This window comes from Talaromyces marneffei, chromosome 1, assembly GCF_009556855.1.
Source record: "Talaromyces marneffei chromosome 1, complete sequence".
Taxonomy (NCBI): domain Eukaryota; kingdom Fungi; phylum Ascomycota; class Eurotiomycetes; order Eurotiales; family Trichocomaceae; genus Talaromyces; species Talaromyces marneffei.
The window spans coordinates 4,141,605-4,166,130 of record NC_072348.1 but is presented as its reverse complement, the minus strand read 5'-3'; the positions used below and the strand labels follow the sequence as shown (position 1 = coordinate 4,166,130).

The 24,526-nt window shown below is 46.9% G+C and overlaps 6 protein-coding genes across 6 annotated transcripts; 2 read left to right on the top strand and 4 right to left on the bottom strand.

The window, feature by feature from the left end:
• Positions 1-436: 436 nt before the first annotated feature.
• Positions 437-3,119, top strand: EYB26_001538 (uncharacterized protein; the record flags this gene model as incomplete). The annotated part of the gene is made up of 4 exons (XM_054260848.1): positions 437-553; positions 611-1,235; positions 1,288-2,771; positions 2,835-3,119. The coding sequence occupies 4 exons, from the start codon at positions 437-439 to the stop codon at positions 3,117-3,119; spliced, it is 2,511 nt and encodes an 836-aa protein (XP_054116823.1).
• Positions 3,120-3,759: 640 nt separating this feature from the next.
• Positions 3,760-7,744, bottom strand: EYB26_001537 (uncharacterized protein; the record flags this gene model as incomplete). The annotated part of the gene is made up of 9 exons (XM_054260847.1): positions 3,760-3,948; positions 4,021-4,421; positions 4,486-4,744; positions 4,796-4,896; positions 4,955-4,958; positions 5,016-5,057; positions 5,111-5,169; positions 5,223-7,547; positions 7,609-7,744. The coding sequence occupies 9 exons, from the start codon at positions 7,742-7,744 to the stop codon at positions 3,760-3,762; spliced, it is 3,516 nt and encodes a 1,171-aa protein (XP_054116822.1).
• A 1,746-nt stretch (positions 7,745-9,490) lies between these two features.
• Positions 9,491-12,082, bottom strand: EYB26_001536 (uncharacterized protein; the record flags this gene model as incomplete). Its single annotated transcript, XM_054260846.1, has 2 exons — positions 9,491-11,926; positions 12,002-12,082. 2 exons carry the CDS (start codon positions 12,080-12,082, stop codon positions 9,491-9,493), a joined length of 2,517 nt encoding a protein of 838 aa, XP_054116821.1.
• Positions 12,083-13,615: 1,533 nt separating this feature from the next.
• EYB26_001535 (uncharacterized protein) lies at positions 13,616-15,500 on the top strand (the record flags this gene model as incomplete). The annotated part of the gene is made up of 5 exons (XM_054260845.1): positions 13,616-13,661; positions 13,725-14,626; positions 15,197-15,217; positions 15,282-15,394; positions 15,455-15,500. 5 exons carry the CDS (start codon positions 13,616-13,618, stop codon positions 15,498-15,500), a joined length of 1,128 nt encoding a protein of 375 aa, XP_054116820.1.
• A 189-nt stretch (positions 15,501-15,689) lies between these two features.
• Positions 15,690-18,157, bottom strand: EYB26_001534 (uncharacterized protein; the record flags this gene model as incomplete). The annotated part of the gene is made up of 9 exons (XM_054260844.1): positions 15,690-16,321; positions 16,377-16,478; positions 16,544-16,919; positions 16,972-17,020; positions 17,076-17,488; positions 17,551-17,724; positions 17,789-17,898; positions 17,968-18,036; positions 18,103-18,157. 9 exons carry the CDS (start codon positions 18,155-18,157, stop codon positions 15,690-15,692), a joined length of 1,980 nt encoding a protein of 659 aa, XP_054116819.1.
• A 1,889-nt stretch (positions 18,158-20,046) lies between these two features.
• EYB26_001533 (uncharacterized protein) lies at positions 20,047-23,249 on the bottom strand (the record flags this gene model as incomplete). Its single annotated transcript, XM_054260843.1, has 10 exons — positions 20,047-20,209; positions 20,275-20,752; positions 20,822-20,920; positions 20,978-20,991; positions 21,504-21,592; positions 21,650-21,920; positions 21,978-22,288; positions 22,339-22,357; positions 22,415-23,013; positions 23,067-23,249. The coding sequence occupies 10 exons, from the start codon at positions 23,247-23,249 to the stop codon at positions 20,047-20,049; spliced, it is 2,226 nt and encodes a 741-aa protein (XP_054116818.1).
• Between the last annotated feature and the right edge of the window lie 1,277 nt (positions 23,250-24,526).

Genomic DNA, 24,526 nt, shown 5'->3' with positions numbered 1-24,526 from the left:
CCCTCCTCCCTTCGCACAACAAGGACTACTTCGGTCTTGGCCCAGGGGACTGATATTTCATATATTCTAGTCCTGCATACAGTTTGCATAGGCAATATCGATCCCTTTCATCCCTGTTCAACTTCTTTAGGTACCCTGGCCGGAACCTTGAAATTCTTCACTAATCGAAAGGATCTTGAACATGTCAACTCCGTAGTGTCCACCAAATTTCAATTCATTTTGATTTCAGCAATTTCCAATCTATCTTCAGGCTTATATACAAACCAAAAATCGATTGATCGAGATATTGCATTATAATGCTTGCTTAGCCGGGTGGAAACATTATTTATTTCGGCAGATAGATGCACACTGAGAGAGTAATAGTTTGATTATTGCTCTACTTCTCTACGATTCTACAACAAAACATCCTCGTCAGATTATATATCATACAGGCACCATGGAGATAGTTCCAGAGAGCGATGACATGGCCCATTCGTTCTGTATAGGCCAGCATGAATCCAACCGCCAATTACCCTTGAATACGCGGGCGATACAGCTTGCTCACGCAAGCAATGTGAGTTCTATTAAGCCCATATAGAGCCATAAATCTCAAATGACTGACATTCTTCAGTATGACATGCTAACGACACCGATAACGACTTCGCATTTTCATTCACGCGTCTTATCCTTGCTCTCATCTCATCTGTCATCAGTGGGACCACCCACTTGTGATGCAGTTGGCACACGAGGGACCTCTTTTAATACAAGAACGATTACAATCCCTCCTCTATCCCCAGAAGATACGCACCTAACTCCAAACGAGGCAATTAGCCAAGTGGTGGGAATTACTTCTTCATGGATCGATCTATGTTCACCGGACCCTTTGATAGCCGAGATTTCTCGTCAAGTACTGATGTTAGAAGTTGCATACGCGGCATTCTGCGGCATTAGCTACCTTATGGTTCCAGGACCTAAACTTCAACATGGCACTCTTCACTCCGAAGGCCTGATCTACTACGCCAGAGCTATTCAGGAGGCCCTGAACATTGCGCCATATATCCAGTTCCACATTTGGTTGGGAATGATTGAAAGTCCTGAGTTTGAAACTACTCATATGGGAGATCTGTCACCCTTTGCACGGGCTGAGTACCTTGAGTCAAGCGAAGACTGCACGAGTAAGATTGATCTTTTTGGGACCTGGGATGCATGGGAGATCATTCGAACTGCCTGCAAACACCACTCCAGGTTACTTGTTGGTAAGATACACATTAAATCCCTTTAAAAAGCCGCTATCTGACACATGTATAGCTCTCGCAATTCCAAAATATCTTCCGATCCTGCAAGTTCAGACAAGGTGGTATTCCGAGCCTGTCCACCTATTGACGATTGATGGAACGACTTTCATCAAGAATCAAAAAGGGTACCCTGTCTTATCCAAAGCTCATCAGGCTCTGATATCCAAGTTCATGCGACTTCGTACGCCTCCATGGATTCTGCTTTGCGATGTGGGCCCAATTCCTGGCCTCGAGGTTGATGATGAACCTCAGCCCGGCGCGTCTCCAGCGGATAAAACCGAGTTCCCTACTATAGCGCAGACCATGTCTCAGGCGAAGAAACACCAAGACCCTACACCCCATCTATCTTATATGAGAAACCTGCAACAACGGCAGCCACCCCGCACTCCTATTGAACGGTTCGGCACTGGTTACCAGGATTATCTGCAAGCACCTTTGCAACCCTTAACAGTGAACTTGGAGAGTATCACGTATGAGGTATTTGAGAAAGACCCTATCAAATATGCATGGTATGAGCGAGCTGTCGCGAAAGCTCTAAATGACTGGGTGGAGCAGAAGAAACCCACTTCAGGCCCAGATGGTAAGGTCGTTGTTGCTGTTGTGGGTGCGGGACGTGGCCCTCTAGTAACGCGTACTTTGCGTGCGAGTGCAGAAACTGGGGTCGATATTGAGATGTGGGTTGTTGAGAAGAATCCAAATGCCTTTGTTCTGCTCCAGCGCCATAACGAGAACATCTGGGGTGGGGCTTGCAATCTGGTCAAGTCGGACATGCGAAGCTGGAAGGGACCTCACAGAAGTATCGAAGATCCACAAAACCCAGATTTTGCAACATCGGTCAAGCATACGCCCATTGATATTCTTATATCCGAGCTTTTGGGCTCTTTTGGAGACAATGAGCTCTCACCAGAATGCTTGGATGGAGTGACGCATCTGCTCAACCCGGGACATGGCATATCCATCCCAGCATCATACTCTGCATGTTTAACCCCTATTGCTGCACCAAAGTTATATGCGGACATTTGTGGCCAACGGATATCCAACCCTGCCGCACCGGAAACACCATACGTAGTCATGCTTCATGCCATTGATTACTTGTCCACAACGTCACCATCTGGAGGGCCCGTGGCTGGCCACACGGCTCAACTAAGCAGTAGCATTGGTAGTACGCACAGTGCAGTTGGTGCCAGGAACTCCAGCTCGACGCCCCCTCCAGTCTTCGAAGCCCCGACTCCAATTGTACTTCCAACTTGGTCCTTTTCGCACCACAATCCCAATATCCCCCCTCAGTCAACGACTTCATCTATGATTGCCAATGAGCACAATGTTCGTCAAGCACGCCTTGCATTCCCGTGCCAGAATCGCGGTGTCTGTCACGGGTTAGCAGGTTACTTTGAGACTGTGCTTTATGGTGATATTGAATTATCTACTAACCCAGTGACGATGGATGCCAAAAGTTCTGGGATGATCAGTTGGTTCCCTATATACTTTCCACTTAAGGTAATCCCCCCTTTGATAAGTTTTAATGATTTGGAATTCGTCTTACTAAACTTTTATCAATAGACTCCTCTCTACGTTCCCGACAACGGCGAAGTGGTCGTAACCATGTACCGACAGACCGACAACCGCAAAGTCTGGTATGAATGGATGGTAGAAGTATTCCGTCTTGAGCGAACCTCACCCACACCGGCGGCAGCAAGTCCACAACGAAGCACCACACCAACAATGATGAGTGGAGGGATCAGAGCTGTTCCTATGGCCACTAACAAATCACAGAGTGGTTATAGGCGAATTCGTGTGGGAATGAGCGAGATGCATTCTAGTATCAAGGAGGGGTGTCTTATGTGATTTACTGATGATATTTGAACAAGGGAGAATGAAAAGTCAAGTAAATGAACATTGTTTTATTGTGATTTCCTTAAACGTTCGGATATATATCTATATAGATATAGTTATTGTTGATCTCAGTCTTAAAGCCCCCACAGAAGCACTTAGCTACCTTGCGTAAGGGTAGTGATTGCACAAGGGTAGCCCAACAGCCTGAAAGAAGACCAGCAAAGCCTGGTCCAGCCCCGGCCCGGCCGACAATAAGCATGGGCGATGTTATAGCTGTACCACAGAGCATAGAGCCTCCATAGAGATTACATTCGAAAACAAGAAGACGCGCTTGATAGAAAAGAGTTTGTATGCACTGCCGAACATGAACTGGGATGCATATATTACATGAATGCTCATTTCACCACAGAGAGTCAGTTATACGACTAGGATTACAATATGTACAATACATTACACTTCACGCCCGAAGTTCTAAGTTCTATTTGTAGTCATGCGCGCCTATATTAAGAACTAGGAACTATACCTAGATGTCGGTTAGGTAGTCGGCTTCTGTCGGCGAGGGGACTGCATCAGATATTTCATCCAAAGTGGTCGCCTGTTTGTTTGTCGAACGGTTACTGTCCGTACCGGTCGTGGTCCTTGCCATTGCATATCATAGATCTATATGGCTTGGTTTATCAAGCGTGCTAATATCAGCAGGTGGTTGCAGTGTCTGGGTGGACGATGCTTGCGCAAAACTCAAGGGCGAGGCTGAACTCGATGGGGGAGCTGTTGTCAATCCTTTTCTAATGGCAAGGACGGAATCGACGATAACTGCATCAATGCCGTTTGTCACTTGGAGCTGTACAGAAAGTAAAGTGTTAGTGATGACACGTTAAAGAGTAGAGGTAATCTTTAACAAGAAAGGTGGTACCTTGGCATTTTCGGGGTCATTGTTCTCTGTTCCGTATGAAACACAAACGAGTCCTGATTCTTTGACGACACGTACAAGTCGTGGGCAGAGGACAAATGGCTCCGCGGTAGAGACGATACCCAACAAATTCCAGCGAGATGCGAAACGGATGGCTTCTTGGAGACTGCTTGCGCGAATATCTCCAACCTCACTACTACCAGCATCGGTCAAGAAGAGGACTGGGATTGAAGGCTGCTTGAAAGACAAAAGCAGGCAGATATCAGGGTTGAAGCTGGAGAAAATCATATTTCGGCCTTCGCCCAATTCATAGACTTTTTCCAGGACAGTGTCGACAAACGAGTTGGCTTCGACTGCATAGGTGTCCATTTCCTCTGCTTCACTTTCGTAGAGTGAGGGATATTCTAAGGACCAGGTTAGATGGATCGACTTGTCAAAAGACATTCAAAAATAAATGAATAAACCCACTCATCTCAATATTGAATCCCACAGACTTGGGGAGTTTCCTGAATAGCTCCTCCAGAGTAGCAAACGGCGCTTGAATATGATTACCTCGAGTATTGCCCTTGAAACCTTTCGCCTTGAAGTCACGCGTATGTTTCATTTTTTCACTCAGGGCCGCGGGATCAATAAGTGCCTCGCCAACGGACATTGCACGCGGGCGTTGTGATGCATCTGCGCCGACGGCTTCCATTCGTGGTGATTGTGCATCGTTAAGATGAAGGAACTTGTCAACTGTTAGTTGGTCTTCTAGAATGGCAATTTGGGCGCAGCTTACTTGGTCTAGGGTAAGAGTGTGAACGGGGGCGTCGATGCCTGTCTCACTGACTAAAAAGTCATGGTAAATGACGGGGACGTGATCTTTGGTGAGTTGGACGTCTTTCGTGCCTGGTCAGTATACATGGAAACCAATTTTCAATCTGAAAGATAGACTTACCAAACTGTGCGAAAGTCAGTACCTATTGTCAACCAGAATACTACAAGGGGCTAAGGCTTACCTCGACATATGATGCACCCAAATTTGCAGCAGCGATAAATGACTAAAACCAGATTAATCCAGATACAACACGAAGAGGCCAACATAATTTCCTACCTGAACAGTATTCTCTCCCAGTTGAAGAGACCTTCGGCTTGCAAAGTTCTTACCAAGACCTAGATATAAAATCAGAATTCTATTCCTCATACACTTTGTCAAAGAAGCCTACCTCGGTGACCGATCACCATGGGTGCGGTGACTGTTTTCCAGTATGTCTGGTCATGATTGAGAGACATCTTGGGATGGCTGAACGGAGTGACGACGAGAAAGTTGAATGTCAAAGTTCCAATCACTTCAAGAGTGTTGGCGGCTATTATGGGCACCGTTATATCGCCTTGCAGACTAATACGGTTGGAGCCGACTGATGGCCTGATGCTTGAGAGTAATGCTACACCTCGTCCCACAATCCGGTTGGTGGAGCCTGCATAAGTAGGGACCAAATCAAACAGGAGCCTGACGCTGGTGAAATCTTTAGAATAGAAAGTTATTGGCTCGGTGACGATGCTGTCTTGAACTGGAAGATCGATAATCTCTGGTTCACCATGGGCGCCGCTAGCAGATACCACGACAGACAGTGCAGTGTCGAGTTGAGTGGTATGTGCACTAGTAATAGGTATACGGTCCAGGCTCACCGGAGGAGATGTCTTTCGCATATCCATGGTTCCCAAACTAACTAGAATCATGCTTTCGTCGGTGAGATACCTGTGTCCGAAAGTCTTGAGAGGTTCCACAGATCGAGAACTATAATTTGGAGAAGAAGTAGTATTGATGTTGGATCTGCGATCGGCCAACGATCCTAGAGGAGGTGATGATGTGGGCGCTGGTACTGTTATGGAACCATCAGTCTCTTCAAGCGAAGGAGGCTTGGTAACTTCAGCCAAGCGTTTGGCAATCTCCAAATGGCCTCGAAGAGCTGCGTGTTCCTTTGCAGTCCACCCTGACGAGTCTGGCCTTTCCAGATCAGCTCCTGCCTTGATAAGCAGCTCCGTAACAGCCAAAGCACCATCCACACATGCAACGAACAGTGGTGTCCATGAGTAAGTGGTTTCCGCCAATTCCGTATTGGCTTTCTGGTCTGCAGTTCCATCTAAAAGCAGCTTTGCACATTGACTATGATTGAACCGAGCGGCAACATGTAGGGCTGTTTCGCCCTGCTCGTCTTGATAATTAATGTCGACTCCTGCTTCAACCAGCAACTGAACAATATCAACAAAGTTTGCCTTAACCGCCATAGCCAAGACGGCACTGGATTTAGAAATGTGTTTTCTGATAGCGTTTCTCTTTCCCTCCTGGGATGCACCCTTAGATTCCTCTTCCGCTTGTAAAAGAGCTTTGGTTGTCAATGGATGTCCACCAACAACACTGAGATGTAAAGGGGCCCAGCCTTCCGAATCTTGCCAGTTAGGGCCGTCTATACCCTCAGATACATCGAACATATTCCATTGCTTGAGATGTTCAATAATAATTTCACAAACAACTCTGAATCCGTACTGGGCACCATAATGGAGAGGAGTTCTGCCAGAAAGATCCCGAGCCAGTAGTCCACGTTGTTGATGCGGGCGGAGATGATCCAATAAATATTGTAAGAGGGAGACTGCTTCATCATCTCTAGTCAACAGCTGCTTTTGATGAGCTTCCTTTACGACGTTTCGCGGAGGCTGCAAGCTTGGTGCGGCAGCAGGGGTAATATAGGTGCTTTCCTCTGGGTAATCCAATGACACGGTTCCAGACGGATCGATATCTGAAGTGCTTTGAGCCCTGCCAATAGATATCACAAGTCGGTGAATACAGTTTCGCTTGTTGATGTCATCCTCCTCTTCTAGTGAATCAATGTCTCCTAGCAAGAGGTCGATGGAGGATCTGGCCCGACAAGCAATTGCGCGTTGCAAAAGATTCTTCTGAAACATGGGATATACAAGTTCCCCTTGCTCGTTGGCAAAGGCTTTCAAGCTTTCGAGTTGCTCTGACAAAGCCGAGGTATCGTCCTTTCGCAGCGCTGCGTCGACGGCTGAGAGCAAAGTGGGGGGCAAGTTCAAGGTTGGCCTAGAGGGAACTTTTGATAAAGTCAAAGACTTGACGGAATCGGTATCGTCTGAAACCTTTCGGTCTCCAAGGATGGAAAGCCACTCATTAATCTTGGTAGTTGCTTGGGTGAGTTGAGCATTAGATGCGAACGGTGCAGGATCCACCTTTGCCGCGAGGTATCGCTTCTGTGCTTGAGCTCCTGGGATCTTCTTGTCGAGCTTCTTGGTGATCTTTATGAAGCCACGGCGATTGACCTCACCGTACCATTGCAGCTTACGAAGCTGTCCCCGAAGCTCCAGAAGAGCAGTGACAAGGTCTCCAATGTCATCTGCATCCAGAGCTTGTCCAGCAGCCAGCGAGTTTCCAAACCGATCTTCCAAGATTTTGAGACGTCGCGTAAAGTCGGCCAGCTTTTTATTATAAAAGTGGTCTACGTCCTCGAGATTTCGATCGAGCGAGTAGAAGAAGCCTAGCAAGGACAGTGGATGTTAGGATTATCAATTAACGAAAAGAGCAGGACAATAACTCACCAACGAGGTCGACATCATCCTTTGCTTCCTGGGCATTGGAAGCAGATTTGATGAGCTTTTTCAAAGCTTTGTAATTGATGTATGAGGAGCTCCACTCTGGGACAACGTTTCGGGGAAGATTGCGACCGAACTTCATATTGTGCACACAAAGGTCCAATTGATCCTCTTGTTTCCAATGGCCTTTGTATACTTTCGCTCGCGATGCGAACCGAATTGACTGCAGAAAAAGGACGGTCACGAGTCGAACGTATGCGGGGTGTAAAGCTTTTGGATTAGGGCTTCACGGAAGGAAGCGGGGGGCTGCGCAAGAGACGAAAATGCTCTGGAGATTTTCAGAAGATCAAAAAAACGGCACCAAGGAAAAGGAAGAGATTGTCTGAAGGTGTTTGAAGACCCATTTGAGCTAAATGGCCTGCGTTTTCTCTGAAAATGTCGAGTTGGAGGTTGGGAAGAAAGTTGGAAGGAGGAAGGGATCGAGTCATCAAATGACTAATAGGGTTTTGAGCAAATTGCGGTAAAGCGGTAGATTCGGGGAAGTCACTGAAAAGTGAAAAAGACAGTCAATCACGTGTACATCTGATGCAAACTTTAGGAGCTACATAGCTCAGAGAGGGGAGCTGGCACACTAAAATTAGGTGCACCAAAGCTAGACAATCAATAGCTCAAGCCATCCTTACCTTTTTTTTTTTCTGTCCTTGGAGCCGGTTTGAGAAGTGCACGGTTCAGAGTACGGGGAAGACAGATTTGAAAAGGAAAAAGAGCATCTCGTGATTGAGTCACTCTTGAAACAGGAATTCAGCACTGATCGTACTTATGTAATCGGTGAGTTGGGTGAGGCCTTGAAGGATGTGCCGGAAAAATGAATGCGTCCTACTAGGGTACCTAGGCAGTAGGCAGTGGGGGTACGTAGTAGAAATATGAATTATGACTCGGCATCTAGGCACTACCTCATCCCGCGTTTACGAGGCGGGCATTGTGAATTGATTGATGGGCCATGACCAGGGGATCCAGAATAAATGACGAACTTCTAGATAGACCAGCTCAAAGGAGTCCAGACAGAGAGCTCTTAGGAAGATAAGATGGAGCAAAGCTGCGGTGCCCCACCATGGCGGGGGCTAGACACTGGTCTGTAGTACGTAGTCACAGCACGTATTGCAAATACATTGAAGCACGCAGAACACGTATATTTGGTCGCAAAGAATGGTATTTGACTTACGGTAAGCTATCACCTGACACAACCCCCGGAAAGCCAATTACGATTGGTTTTCAATCACATGTTTCGAACAACAGGCCATTAATTTAGATGATGGCCTCGCCATGATCTCATTCTTCGTCCTCCATACGCACGTGTGATGGATGACGAATGTTAGTTGTCCATGCCGCCTGTCTTCCTTGCTGGCAGATAACAGTGTGACAATAAGGGCTAATGCTGCTTAGGGTATGACCTCTCAAATGTACGTAGTATGGTAAGTTAGTACGTAACCAGCGGGAAGACGGGTTATCGCGGTTAGGGCTACCAGGATGTACATATGCATGTAAGTTATATCAATCATTAATTCATTTATCATCCTATGAATCAGTCGTCGGCGCTCGTTATAAGCCGACTGTCCGTAGTAAAAAAAAACCTCGCCGAAACATATCTATGAGTACAAATGCGCAATCATCTCACAGCTTCAGTCACGTAAGAAAAGCAAGCGCCCATGCCGATAGTTGAACACACCATAACGCCCCGTCATAAGATCTAAAAACAAGAGTAGAAAATGAACTGAGAGAAAGAGAAAAAAAAAAACAACTAGCACAGCAAGATGTGCTTGCTGGGACAGACACACCTGGGCGGACGGGGATGATGGTGTTGGGTATATTGTGTAAGCAAGAGAACGGTCTAAGTCTGACCTTGTTCAACTAACGGCTTCAATGCCTCAACGCCAGCCTGCAGGATAGCTGGATTCGAAGTACGCTTCAAGCAACCCTTGAGGATGTCGACACCATTCCCTTGTTTGACAGCATCCAAAGCACGCTTGCCGATGTCACCGGATGGAATGCATGTCAAGTTGCGAACAGATACTACTCCCCGATGAACAAGGTCATCATTGTTCTCCTGGCATAGACCGAGTAACAGATTGACGCCCCGCGGTCGCTCCAACACAGCAGAGATTGCCGCATCATATTCGGTCAGCATTGCCAAGGCCCCTCCAGCCGCACGCCGTGTCGCGACATCGTCAACGTCTGTCAAAGCAAGAAGCACGTGTAGACGCTGGCCCGCACGTTTCGATCCATCGGCGAACTTGACGATACCAGATTCACACGTCATAAGATTGCAAACGAGCTCACATGCTGCCCGTTGAATGAACGTATTGTTAGACAATAGCAGATCTTCCAGTGTATCCCATGCTTGTCGCACAATGGTATCGGATGCTGTACTGTCCGGAGAAGAAGCCAAATTGGTCAGAGCTAACAGAGACTCAAATACTGGAAGAAGATCCCGTGGTTGTTCTGCGGAGAATGAAACTTCGGGTGGCTTGAGAAGTGCAACCAAGGGCCGGATGGCCGATGTGATTTGCGGGAAGCCGGAATAAGGGAAGACATGAGACGGGTTAACTGATATCAAAATGCGAGCCAGCGCAAGTGATGCATTGTGTGTGGTTTCGTTGAATGTGGGAACAGGGCTACCGGTCTTAGGGCCTAGAATGGAAAGCAGAAGCTTGACTGCGCCTTGTTGAGCCAGTTTGCCTCTGGTTTTGGAGTTCTTTGACAAGGACAGAAGGATCTTGCTGGTGAGATCGTGGATCGATTTCAGACTCGACCTGCCGCAGTCTGCAAGGAGAGGCATAATGTTGGCGTCAATGAGTGCCGTGCAACGTTTCGTCACGTGCTGATCATCCTCGAGCTCGTTAGGCGTAGAGGGGGCCTTGTTAGCTTCGGCGTATGCTTTCAACTCTGAAATCTTCTTTTGTTCCTCTGACAGATTGGGTAGGTATCGCGTGATGTTGGCAATAATCATAAGTCCTCCATATAACAGAGTTGTGTCCTCCAAGTTCGCACCAAGGACGTCAAAGAGGCCTTTCAAAAAGACGGGATCATAAGCTAGCTGCTCTTTGACATCAGGTTTCACCGACGAGAATGCCAAACCCTCGATAGGATTGTGGACGTTGGAGACTTTGTGGTCTGACATTTGCCCCTTGAAACGATTGACTAGATCTTGAACACTGTGATCATTGTCATCGTGAATCTTGTCGGCCGATCCTGTGCCGCCCCGCTTTTCGGACGTCCTCACTTTTGCTAGCACTACGGCAGCCAATTCTGAGCTTGCATCGCTGCCATTGGAAAGGATATGAGAAAGCCATTCACCGCAGTTCTTGCTTATTGCTTCACGGCACAATTTATCCATACATGCAGCGTTGAAGAGCTCCAGAAGAGCCAATTCAACCTTTGGCGACTTTGCTTCGCGGTGTAGAAGTGGTACGATGGACGGTAGGAAACCCTCAGTCAAGAAAAGAGACGAAGTAAGCGCTGGAACAACCGGGAACACAGCGGCTGCCGCAGAAAATGCGACAATCAAATCTTCGTTTCGAGCTTTTGCAACTTTTGCTGTGATCAAGTCAGAGAAGCGCTTCTGTCCGACCTCCTTGGAGACTTCCAGGTATTTTGCAGTTGCCACAGTAGCTTGGCCTCTTACATCGAGGGGCAGCCTGTAGTCTAGTGATGATAAGATGACATCGAAGCTGTCATCATCTATCAGATGTTGCAACTTCTCCGCGTTGACGGCCAGCAGCCTGGTAATTCCCTTCAAAGACCGACCATCCTGATCGTGACCGGATTCCATCAACTTCGCAATGAATAGTTGAAAAAGCTCACTTTCACAGTGCGAGCGAACATCTTCCGAGGGCCATAGAGTCGGATCGAGCACCACGGTATCTAAACATACCACGGCATTATCGCCCCGGTCATAGATTTCGTCAAAGAAAGTCGTCACTGAGACCTGGAGTCGCGAGGAGAAAAACCGCCGAACGCTAACAGTCTGTCGAACTAAGCCGGAAATAATTTCGTCTTGAGTGGCAGAAAGTGAGCCGGCATCCGTGGCCAGGATAAGTTTGAAACATTCGAGAGAGACGTCTCCGGGGAGATGCGTCCCGTCCGCGTGCAAATACCGTGCAGCATCTTTTCCGGCATTCTCATTCTTTCCAGTCACATATTGTCGACATAGATCCAACAGGGGGTGGCCACTCTCCTCCTCCCCGCGTATCTTGAGGAAAGCCGCTTTTACTTCATGGTTCTCTGGTGCAAGGGAAAGGGCTTCACGTAGGTTTCTCAATGCGGCCTAAAGACGTTACAGTTAGTATCCTCTTTCTACTCGCTTGAGAAGATATCTTTCGCGTGTTTGGAGAATACGCACCTCCTTGTGACCAGCATCGATCAACTCAACAGCTTCACGGGATAATTTTACAGCGCGATCTTCGACCTTTGAGTCGACCATTTCAGACACGACCGTTGAGCCGCAAGAAGAGAATTTGGTTTCGTTTCTGGTGATCGCCTCCTCCTGAGCTCGTCAAGCAGCAAAGAAGATGAGTACTGAAATGAGAAAACAATCAGTGGCGTGGTTTGGGAAGAAGAAATATTTTAGAGGTTTGGCGCCGGGAAGGCGCGGCCAAAAGAGTAAGTGGGTTCGGCCGTTGGTAACGAACGAAGTTGGTTACACCTGGCTATGATTTTTACTCAGAGAGCTGAGTAATGATGGAAAACTGGGGTAGTCAGCAAGATACTACAGAGTAGATGTAGATAATGCAAGGCCGTCACGACATGGTGTTACTCGATGCGATACGAATTGGCGATGTTAGTAGTTTGTAGTCATCATCATGGACCGGACATTGATGACACTTAAGGCGTGGACGGAGCGTAACACCGGCAAAAGAAATACTATGTACTATGCAATGTTTTAGATGCGTATCATGCATTAGTAATGTAATAGTACGTACGGGGGGGGGAGAAGCGCCAGCCAACGAGGGCGTGCGGTCGCAGGCAGCCACGGTGTCTTCTCTGTTTCGCAAAACAAGGAATATTACTAGCGGTAATTAGGTCGTTATCTGGTACTGCCCCTCCTTATCGGATCATCGGACGCCGAAGACTATTCTATTCTTGGCCTGCTTGACATTATGCACTTACAGTTGAAATCCACCAGTCGCGGAGACACCAATATATCAGACAGTGCAATAGGAAGTTGGGGGCGTCGAGGCACTGCTATCAGACGCAGTGGTGGGTGGTATGGCTTGAGATTGTCCAAGACCCAAGGGTCGAATCTGAGCGGCTCGCTCAGACACGTTCCTCCGCCAGCACTCAGTGCTTTACTAGGTTAAGACGGATAATTGCCGGCGTTATCAGATAGATAGCACGGCCTTCACTATTGATCAATGATTCAATAGTCAATAATAATAACCACCACCCCCAGAGCACAAGCACGGCATATGCGAAGGGGGGCTGTACATAGCATGCAGCACCAGAGCTATACGAATCAGGCTAGGACGAGGCACCAGCCAAGGACTGCCAAGCCTCGATACTATATCGGTCACATGACCTGTCAAGCTGTAGAGACGTAGTTTTGTGCTACGCGCTTATCTTTAGGCGTTAATTTCAATATTTTCGGCTGTTGAATTTTGAAGATCCCTCTGGGCGGTTTCTTCTCAAGTTTGAGAGTAATTCATTGATAGAATGGTGGCTGAGTATGATGGAGATTGTGTATGGATGATAGGTCTTGATTTAGTACTAACCGTTTTTAGAAGGCGGTCAGGCCGACCTCAACTAGTAGCTCGGCGCCGTAGATCTTAGTAAAGAGATCGTCCATTTTCAATTTTCATTCAAGCTCTTCAGCTTCGCCTTACTTTACCCGATCAAAGAAAAATCCTATTTTCATCTCTGAGCTCACAAATTAGACAGGCAGGTGCTGGTTCATCCGAGCCTTCATCTTTCTGTTCATGATGCGCTCTACCTTCGTCACACTTGCCATCCGTTTACGATGAACGCCGTGGATGCTTCAGAGCATTACGAAAGTGTTGCTACTGGTGAGTAGCTTGAGCTCAGGTTATCGATTTTTGTTACTCACCGTTTTCGCTTTACTCGCACAGAACCAGCGCCTTCGCTCCTTGCAATCGTTCTCGATATCAATCCCCATGCGTGGGCACTGCTCGAAGACCAGCTGCCTTTCTCCAAGGCACTGGCCAATATATTAGTGTTTATAAATGCACACCTTGCATGCAATTACACAAATGAAGTTGCCGTGATTGCATCCCACAGCCAGCGCGCTGCGTGGCTGTATCCTGCACATAACCAACAGCAAAAACCCTCGACGAATCGATTAGATGCAGATGGAGACATTGACATGAATGGAGAGGAGGCGCATAACAGCCGTGCCTCGCGCTCTTCTACCCAAAGCAACATGTACCGTCCTTTTCGATTGGTCGAGGAACAAGTGATGGAAAATGTCAGAGAATTATTGGCTTCAACAAATGCGTCTGACGTGACCGCTACTTCGACCATGATGGCCGGTGCTCTGACATTAGCACTCAGTCATATCAACCGACGCACGATGACCTGGACAGAAACACACGGTAACAGCAACATTGAGACCGCTGGTGCATCTGCCAGCTCATCAGCGACTGCAGCTGTGTCGGGCGGTAATCTCAGTTTGGGGCTTCAAAGTCGGATTTTGATTGTTTCCGTCAGTAGTTCTACGGATTCTGCACATCAATACATCCCGATTATGAACAGTATTTTTGCATGTCAACGATTACACATCCCCATTGATGTCTGCAAGTTGAGTGGCGATGCCGTGTTTCTACAACAAGCGTCCGATGCTACACGAGGAGTCTACATGTCTCTGTCGGAACCTCGAGGACTACTGCAGTATCTTATGATGGCGTTCCTTCCTGATCAGCGGTCTCGTAAACACCTAATCGTACCATCGCGAGTCGACGTCGATTTTCGGGCTGCTTGTTTCTGTCATCGGCGCGTGGTCAATATCGGCTTTGTATGCTCGATTTGTCTTAGCATCTTTTGCGAGCCACCCGAGAACGGCGATTGTCTGACGTGTGGCACGCATTTGGAGATTGGGGATTATAGCGCAAGGCCTGCGGTGCTGGGGAAGAAGAAAAAGAAAAAGAAAGCACGCTTGAATGGGTCGTCAGCTACCGCCACGCCCACGCCGACCGCCACGCCTGGATGATCACATTTTATTTGATATGGAAATGATTCAGCAAACTGATAAGATCTTTACAAACCACACAGAATTATAGACGCTACTCATGTGATGATTCCTCGTGGTCAGTTGATCAATTTTCACAACTGTCCGCGTATCTCTTTTTTTATGCATAGATCCGAATACGTATGGATATCCTATCACGATTCGGGCTTTTTTTATCGTTTGGAGAACCCGATACAAAGCGAGGTGGGGTCTCGCCCAATCACATGTATGCAATAGAGGCAATCACTAAGTTTCCAGGCTGTCAAAATCGAGATAGTAGATAAATAGCGGCGGGGTAGCCTCTTTCTTCTAGACAGACAACAAAGTACAACTTCTTCATCAACCAGTTTCCATCAGCCAGCATACTCTTTCACCAAGGTATGGCTCTAATTACACGTCCTATACGTCCTATGCGTATGCTCTTCTAACAGTTATTCTACAGACAACCTTGTCACCCATCCCCTCACGAAATAACAAAAAATGGCTCACCAATCCTGCCCCAAGTGCGGTGCCGCCGTCCAAGGCGAGAACAAGGCCTGCGGTTCTTGCGGCGCTGTACGTTTTCTCATTTGTCTCGCTTGAAGTAACTGTACTAATGGACCATATTTGTAATAGACCTGCCCTGTCTAAATCTCTTCATGATACCTACGAGCGACTATGAATGCTTGATGGGTTGCGCTCTCTCGGTGAAGGGGAATGTTCATTATCGATAAGGGTTGGATTAGGGTCTTAGATTGATTCTAGTACATATAATACACACAATGAAGATCTTTAAAACATCAATAACGCCTCTATCATGAAAAAAAAAAAATGAGTGTCTATATAGTAACTTCAACAGTTTATGGTCAAATCACACCATATCATGAGACAGCTCTCGCGACGACGATGAGGGCCCCATATCATCAGAAGAGGTCCGGCTACTGCCTGATAAAGACCGAGGCTTTATTCCTGGACTTTGTTCGTTTGGGTGTTGGTGTGGTAGGATCTCAATTACATCTGATCCATGCAGAGAAATGTGGTCGTGTCGAAAGTTTGTATGATTATGATGGGTGTGAGGATAATGATCATAAGATGTCATCGCTCGTCGGAAGATGTTGTGATGATGAGACTCGTCCGCCGAATGATTGTGATGATGATGATGATGCTGCAAAGCATTATGTATAATCAACGTCCCCCTGGTACCTTGCATAGTTGTAGTCGTACCACTACTACTAATAGTACACTCCACACCACGACTCTCATCATCATCATCATCATCATCACTCTCATCCTGCCTCGAAAACCGATTATTCAGAATCGCCGAACGCCGCTGGAGATTCGCCGTACTATTAGCTGGCAAAAGCTCGTTGTTCGACAGCAACACAACCTCGATGGGATGTTCGTCGTGCACTTTTGGGACTTTGCGGAGTTTGTAGATGAGGTGGAGGACGGGGACTGAGAGACCGTGGATTATGATTGAGAAGAAGACAAGCCAGTATACCACTGTTCATATATCAGCAAGATACCTTGATGTAGGACTTAATGGTTTGTAACATACCTGGGATCATGGAACTGGTCAAGTTGTTGATTTCCTCATCGCTTTCCCCGGGGTCGGGGAAGAGTTGTCTTGCGTACTCAACGGAGGATATAGCACCGATTCCTAAGTTATCAAGTCAACTTTCAATTCCAAGTATGCAAAGTTGTGAACTAGTGATGGGGACCTACCAATTGGCCCAAAATACCCCATAAACAATGCCTCCTTCCAGTCCTTACACACCCTCGGCATGAACCGATACGAAACCAGTATCGCCGGAATACGTCTGAATGCCAACACCAAAACCCCCAACACAAACAGTCGACCAGGCATAAGCCCATGTTTGGCGATCTCTGCCACATTCGTCAAGGAGTCCCAGGGCATTATTAGCCCAATAAAAATGAAAGCGGCAAAATTTAGGAATCGTTCCATGATGTTGTTGAATGAGTCGTGGCGGAGGTGGACTTCGGTCAGGAAGCGACCATCCCAGTTTAGGGCATTTCCGGCTGCGAAGCAGGCGAGGGTTTCGTCTGCGCCGAAGCAGCCGCATGTTCCGACGATGAAGATCTGTTTATAATATTGGTATGTGTCCATACAAGGAGAAAGGAGGGAGACTCACTCCCATAGCGAGAGGTACAAGCAAATAGCTCTCATTATCGACCCATTTCCTATCACCCATATAGTCAGCATCCTCTCATAAAAGCAAGATGTAAGGAGAAGAACCTCTTCATAGTCCAATTCAAAACGGCCCTACACAAGGTCCCAATAGTAGCACCATACGCAAACCCCAACAGCACCATAAACAGCACCCCCTCGATCGCCCAATGCTTCAACGCCGTATCCAGTCCCCCGCCATACTTCCCCTGTTCCTCCGCACCAAGCTGATCGGGTATTCCCTCTGCATGATCCATATCATTTAGCGAAACGGCATTTGCTCTTGTACCGTCGTACCGCAAAAGGGCAACCGCAAACAATAGAAAGGGGAAACCGAAGCCGTCGTTGGCCCCGGCCTCGGAGGAGATGATTTCACGCAGGTCGCGGCGGACGTAGTTTTCAGCAAAGGGGCCTTTGGCAATGGCCTGGGATAAGACGGGGTCGGTGCAGGTTACACATGAGCCGATGATGAGTGCTGATTCCTGCGACCGTCAATACTTGTTCCATTCGATCTCTGGTCCAGGAGGTTACCTGATCAACATACCCAGGAAATCTTAGGTACGACCAACATGATACACCCAGTCGTGCAGAGCCACATCATAGTCATAACCGGTAAAAGGCAAATAGTCATTTCGACCACGCGCTGTTTCTGGTATTGTTTCGGAAGCTCGTAGCCGACTTTGATTAGTTGGATTGCGATGACGATGCGTGTGAGGTCCTATTCATGCACGTTGTGGTTTGGTATGCGTCCCAAAGAGGAAGAAGGGCCCTAGGGGACCTACGTATGCAATTTCGTGAATGTCATGATAGACTCCAACATGATCCCAATCGGCGACGTTGATCAGATTTGCAGCTACAGGGCCTGCTATGATTCCGAGCATGAAGGCAGGTACTGTATAAAAGTGGCATTAGCTGGAGTGCATCTCAACAGAGCAATGGTTCATATGTAGTTGAAACTCACAAGCTTCACCTAAATACCATTCTTGTTGTAATTTGGCTGATACATAGCCATAAGCGAGGATAAATATGCCTGTGTGAATAGATCCGTTAACTGGAATTCCCCTTCCATTGGTAGTAGCAGACTGTTCGTACGTACCAAAAACACCCAAAGCCACATTGACATTCGTAATGTCGAGTATCGGCTTCAACATTTTGACCTTCTAGACGGTCACAGAATAGTTTCCAAGAGTTCCAGCGAAGAATGGGCTCTCCTCCAAGGGAGCAAGGTCACGTATTCCGATCACTCATGTACAATCATTTGACTAATTAATGAGGGAACGGTACCAATTCATTCATTGAACATATTATCAGATTGAATAGAAATAGAATTGATAGATTATGGATTCTGTCAATACATTGAGAACACCAATTTAGATGATAACACTCCGATGGCATGCATCATGACTCGACAAAGACGCTGATTCCAGCCCCGTGCCTATCGATGCTGGTCTATGCTGGGAGTAATACTATCCGACATACACAAGGGGAAGAAAAAGAAAAGAAAAAAGCGCCTTCATGATAGACAAGCTTTTGAGGTATCCTTGGACGGGGGAGTGCATGCCGTGTCCCACAATGGAATGGAAAATGGAATGTTAAGCAAGGGAGTACCTCGGTGCGTATACCTGTCTGCCTGTGCTGTGGTGGTGACGATGATGATGATAAGCTGTACGTACTTTTCTACACGCGCCAGTTAAATAGGAGTGTGTATTCTGTACTCTGTACGAATGTAGGTACCGTCAGATCAGTGGGTCGCTCGTGCCCTAGGTACCAGGCTACCAGCCGCCCTTACCGGTACAGGAGCTTGCAAAGCTCGGATTTCTGTTTTGGGAAATCAGCTATTCGTGTCTTGCATGTGAGATCACTTGTCATATATACTACGAGTACGCCTTATCTATGCGCTATTGAGTTAAAAATAAATTGAAAATAAGCATACACGATGTGAATGGGATAAAGAAGCAGGGTATTTCCGTGCTTTCAAACTGTCCTTTTTGTTACGGTATGGTTTTTGACTGAGTTATTCAGTATACGACACTCGAAAACTACATAAAGCAACCTATGAAAACAATTCCTGCATCTACAAATTACAAAGGCATTGTACTAGATCTTCTTTCCAAAAGAATGTTTTAATAGCATATATGGACTCAGGGATCTATGTAGCATATAGTTAGCTAACGTGGGCAAGGTTAACGAGATCCTCATTCAAGATCGTCAGATCGGGCGACCTCAGATCCAGATTCCGCGATGCGTGGAATACATGAATGAGTATACTGTCAAATAGTAAGAGCTTACCGAGGTAGTATATGACTCTTCGCTTTCATATACACAGTACGTTTGTGTATAGCTGGATCAGAATGCCGAGAATGACGCCCAAATACCGACCTGCACAAACCCGTCAACACACATGGTCAAGAGAAAGCTTGTCTCTTCTGGTGTGAGCCACTGCATGTACATACTCATCGATTGACTAGATCGACATCTTATGATAGCATCTTACTACGCACGTAGGTACGGCCGATGGGCTATGTAGATCATACCTAGGTAATTCGTTTACATATATGCCCAGGGAGGAGTTTACCGTGGCATGAAAGTATGCATACGTAGTACCACACCACTTACGCAGCAGTCGACGTGAGGAATGTAGATTGAGATCGGAAATCAAGAATGGAAGGGTCGCGAACATGGAGGTTGGAGGCTGAATATATATTTTCTAGGCAACTCGGGTTTCCTGTTTCGGACAGGTCCATATAATCACATGTCGGAGCATGTGAAATTGTAGCCATGCTACATACTAACCTACAAAGTACATATTTAAAAGTTTACAAGCATTATTGCCGACATCAAGCATACTCACAGTAATCAAGAAATCGTGTCTAATTCACGGCAGGATACCCATGTCAAAAATCAAATGGCATCTTGATGAATGGCAGATAGAAAGAATAAGGATATACATGTATAACGAGAAAAGATATAAAAAGGCCAAACGAAAGATCGATCGTCTAATCAACGTATTCCAACTTCTTCCCATCCCTTATAAACTAAATTAAGCAGTCTTCTTCCAGGCGGACCACGCGCCAATCAATGAGCTGATAGTTCCAGCAATACCAACGAGACCATCGTCAAGCTTGGCGTAACCCAACATCGAGAGAGGGACGCTCAAATCACAGAGATCAGAGACAAGTTGGATGCGAGCGGCGACGCGTTCACTGTATCGAATCGCATTAGCATATAAATACCAGCACAAAAAGAGAAGAGACAAGAAGGGACTTACCGCTCAATCTTCTTAGCCTCCACAACACCCTCGCCCTCTTTCCTATCAACAGTCTTTTCTCTCTCCTGCAGTCTGTACAGGGTATAAACACCCGCAACAACACTACAAACCAATCCAGATAACCAAGCCCGATAGGAATACTCCGTCAACTTCTTCGCCGAATCAAACTTCTTGAATCCCAACACATCAACAAGCGTGATCGAATCCAACATCAAATAACCCGCATAACCAAGCTGACGCCCAACAGTCAGATTCTTCAACACCGCATCGGCGGGAGCTTTATTGTCAAAGGCGACGGAGGCGGCCTTGATGTGTTCAACGAATTTGCCGAATCGCAAGATTTTGCGGGTTACGCCGAATTGTTTTTTGAGGGCATCCCACGGCGCGATCGCGGAGGTTGGGTTGTTGGTGCGGAAGAGGTACCAGGAGTAGAAGCGGGCGAAGTATTGGATTGTGCGGAGGGCTTTGTCTCTGCCGACTTTTTGTTGTTGTTAGAATTACTGTTTGGTCATGTCCTACGAACAATGGTGGAGTGAGCAGAACTTACGGGTTGTTGCGACAAAGCGTAGGTAGTGAGCTACCGAGGGGTGGTAGACCAAAGCGTCTGCGACCATTTTGTCGAGCGTGATTATATCAATGCAGTCAACTGAATATGTTCAGAAAATTGATAAGAAAAGGCAACTGATGACAGAAGAGAATTCACTGGTTAGTTGTTGTCTGACGGTTGACACACAGTCAGTTGTTCATTGATGGATCTCGAGACGTCGGGGACGAGACCGAGGATTCTGGGGTACGGCAGTGGACAAAAGATACGGCAGCCGCGGATTGAGCCGAGGCAAATACGTATCTAACGCGGGCATCCCCGTATTTTTGTCCCGTGCCCATACAATACATGCTTCCCAGTAACATCGTTACAGTAATTCTGCTTCTTAGTTAGGGGAAGATGAAATCTGATCATATATTACCTGAGGTGCTATTTTTTCTGGAATTCAGGGAGGAAATATCAAAGAATAGAGAGCAATACAGACTTTGGTGACTCGGCCAATCTCCAAGTTGACTAGGTACCTAAGCCATTGACGGAACTTAACCACTCTGTGGATGATGTACATGTACAGCGTCTGTATCGCGCACCATGAAATACACGTATCATAATATTATTCTCATCTATCTCATCCATACATACTACATATACGCTTCATCTTCACTTAACATCCATTTCTCCCACCTACTGGGCTGGCTTGCTACCCAATTCCGAGGTGTCATATCCGTTTGCCTCAAGGTACTCACGGAAACGAATGTCCTCCTCTTGAATAGTATCCTAAACACATACAAATCAGCCCGACTGTCATCATACACACAAGAGTAGTGAACGTACCTGTCCAATATCAGGGACAAACACCCAGCAGAGCACCGCACTGAAAATGCAGAGAGAACTGGAGATAATGAATGGATCCTGGCCAGCGCGAATTGAGTTGGGGGCGTTGTTCTGCGCTATAGGCAACACGTAGGTACCGACGAAGGCACCGATTTTGCCGATGGCGGCGGCGATACCATAGTATTGGCCTCGAATGGAGGTTGCGCAGCTCTTCGAAGCGAGAAGACCGATGTTGTCGCCAGGACCAAGTTCACCGAGAGCAGAGAAGATACTAATCCCGTTAGTGACTGATACGAGTTATACACCCAGATGGAAGATGAGGGCATACCCGAAAACAACAACAAACGCAGCAACGTATTCCGGTGTTCCGAGTTGCTTGTAGGCGGCGGTCATGATGAATCCAACAACACCTTGCGCAAACACACCCCATGCCAGGGTTTGCTTAGGGCCAAACCAGTCACTGAGGAAAGCACCTGCCATGGATCCGGGAAGATAGAAGACATTGGTGAGAATGGACCAAGCGAAACTCTGCCAAAGAGGAGCGGAGTCGCCGATGATGATGCTCAGCCATTTGGTAGAGTAGATGCTGAAGGAGAAGCTGGAAAAATCGTAGATGAACCAGATCAAGCTGACGATGAACTACCGGTACGTTAGTACTTTACCTCTTCAAGGTAGGGAGATGAACAAACCAATCGCTTCCAGTAGTATCTGTGAAAGTCAGTACGAATCTATCACCTGTAACGAATTGACGGATCGAAGACATACTTGATAATCAGACCATACGGATACTTGTGCATACGCTCTCGGTTGAACTCTTCGGGCTCTTTCAGCTTGTACCGCAACCACAACAGACTAAGAGGGGGAATAATGCCCAGCCCAAGACAAATACGCCAGGCAACACGGAGGTGATTCTCGGTAGTAATCACAACCATGATAGTGGCCACAATAGACGCAACCACATAGCCAGAATCAATCATAAAATCGGTAAAGAAGATAAACCAACGGTTTCGGTGACCGGACTTGAGCTCACCGGTACTCTCAGATGCAGCGACGGATCCAGCGGGATATTCACCACCGATACCAATACCGAGGAAGAAACGATAGGCAGTGAGGGCGGCAAAGAGACCTTCTTGGCTCCCGCCAGCACCATAGGAACCGGCACACAGGGCACTGAAGACGATGAGGATAACGGTTGCAATGAAGAGAGACCATTTGCGCGACCAGTAGTCACTCAAGACACCAAAGGCCAATTGACCGATGACAGTTCCTACGAAGGCAATGGAACTGACGTTGCGACTGGCGGCGGAGTTTGCGTATGTATCGGGATAGATCTTACTGAGCATGGTGTTGACTGAACCGATGATCTGGAATATGTTAATTTCTCTTGCCATTCTAGGATGTAATAAGAGAAGCCCACCCCATTCAGGTAACCGTCAGAGAACAGACCAGCCCCACAAGCAATGACAGGCCAGGATCGCTCCCAACGCGACTTGGGCAATTGGTCAATTGGGATATCCTCCATGTCGTGAGGGGCCACGGCGGTTTTCTCGTCCACGGGTTGCTGTTCCACGACAGCTTTGCTGTCGATTGCTTCCGACATGGTAACTAGCTAGCTAGCGTATCGACCGGCTTACGAAGACGACCACAACAGGAAGCTGAAAGGAAAACAGAGGAAGGACAGGAAAGAAGTCGTCTGTATAAAGGAGAAACTTCTCAATACCAAAATGCCAATACTCGACAGTACGTACTGAGGTATACCAGCGACAACAAGACGAACCTAGAAGCCGAGCGAAAGAAAGGAATGCCAGGATCGGGGGTGGGTGGGGAAGGTTCGCTTCTTATATTCTGGTACTACATGCTACCTAGTGGAGTTGTGTAGACTCGACCTACTCGTAGTAGGCTCACTAACGTGGTAGCTTAACTAAATAAATTAATAAACTAACTAGCTGAGCAGTTATCTTTGTCACTCTAGTGCAAGACCAGGCTATGCCGTAGATGGTTATGCGATGGGTCCGTATATAAATGGTTTGCTGATTACAGTGATTAGGATATATGGAGGAGCCAGGGGTGGAGACGACAATTTAAATGACTTTAGAATATATTGATAACTTAACATACACTCTTATGATAAGTGAGTGGTTCGACACTCAGCAAGTACCCAGAGATAGAAAACAGACCTGGTGGTAAGCACGTACAATCATCAATGTCAAGTACCAGGGTCCAACAAGCGGCACGAGACCTATATCAAAAACGGCAAAACAAGGCCAGAAAAAAAAAGTAAAAACTAAACTCTTTTATCGATTGCAACCCCACTAAGACGTAATAAGTTAGTTCGCAATCCGCCATTGGCCTGGGGCTAAAATGTACTTCAGTCTAGTAACTCTAGTTAGTTGTGGCGCTAAAATGGGCGTCAGTTTAAGAGTTTTGGCGCAATGGCCGCCCCGAGGGAACGACAACAATCCTTCGTCTCTTGATTCATGCAAAAAAAATATTATGGGACTCCACTGCCCGAGTCAGGGTGCTGTCTAGTCCGTACGCCGTATAGAATCATCTGTCCGATGATACATTATGCATCGTACGCTGGAATACTCTCCGGGATTCACTGGAGATCGCAATTTCTGTCAATGTGGTTGGATCATGACTCTATGACTTGATCTTCAGCTCCCTGTAGGGTCCACCACATAAACTAGAACACAGATTGACGTGCGGCAGGCATAGTCAGGCGTAGCATCTTTCAGAATAAAAAAGATTTTCAATTACTACAGAGAATGTAAGTTACTCTGTACGAACAAATGATATACCAGATCAGGCAAACTGTTGATGCTAAGCTTTTTAGGGTCGGACAGCAACCCGAAAGCCTACTACTACGTGGTAGAG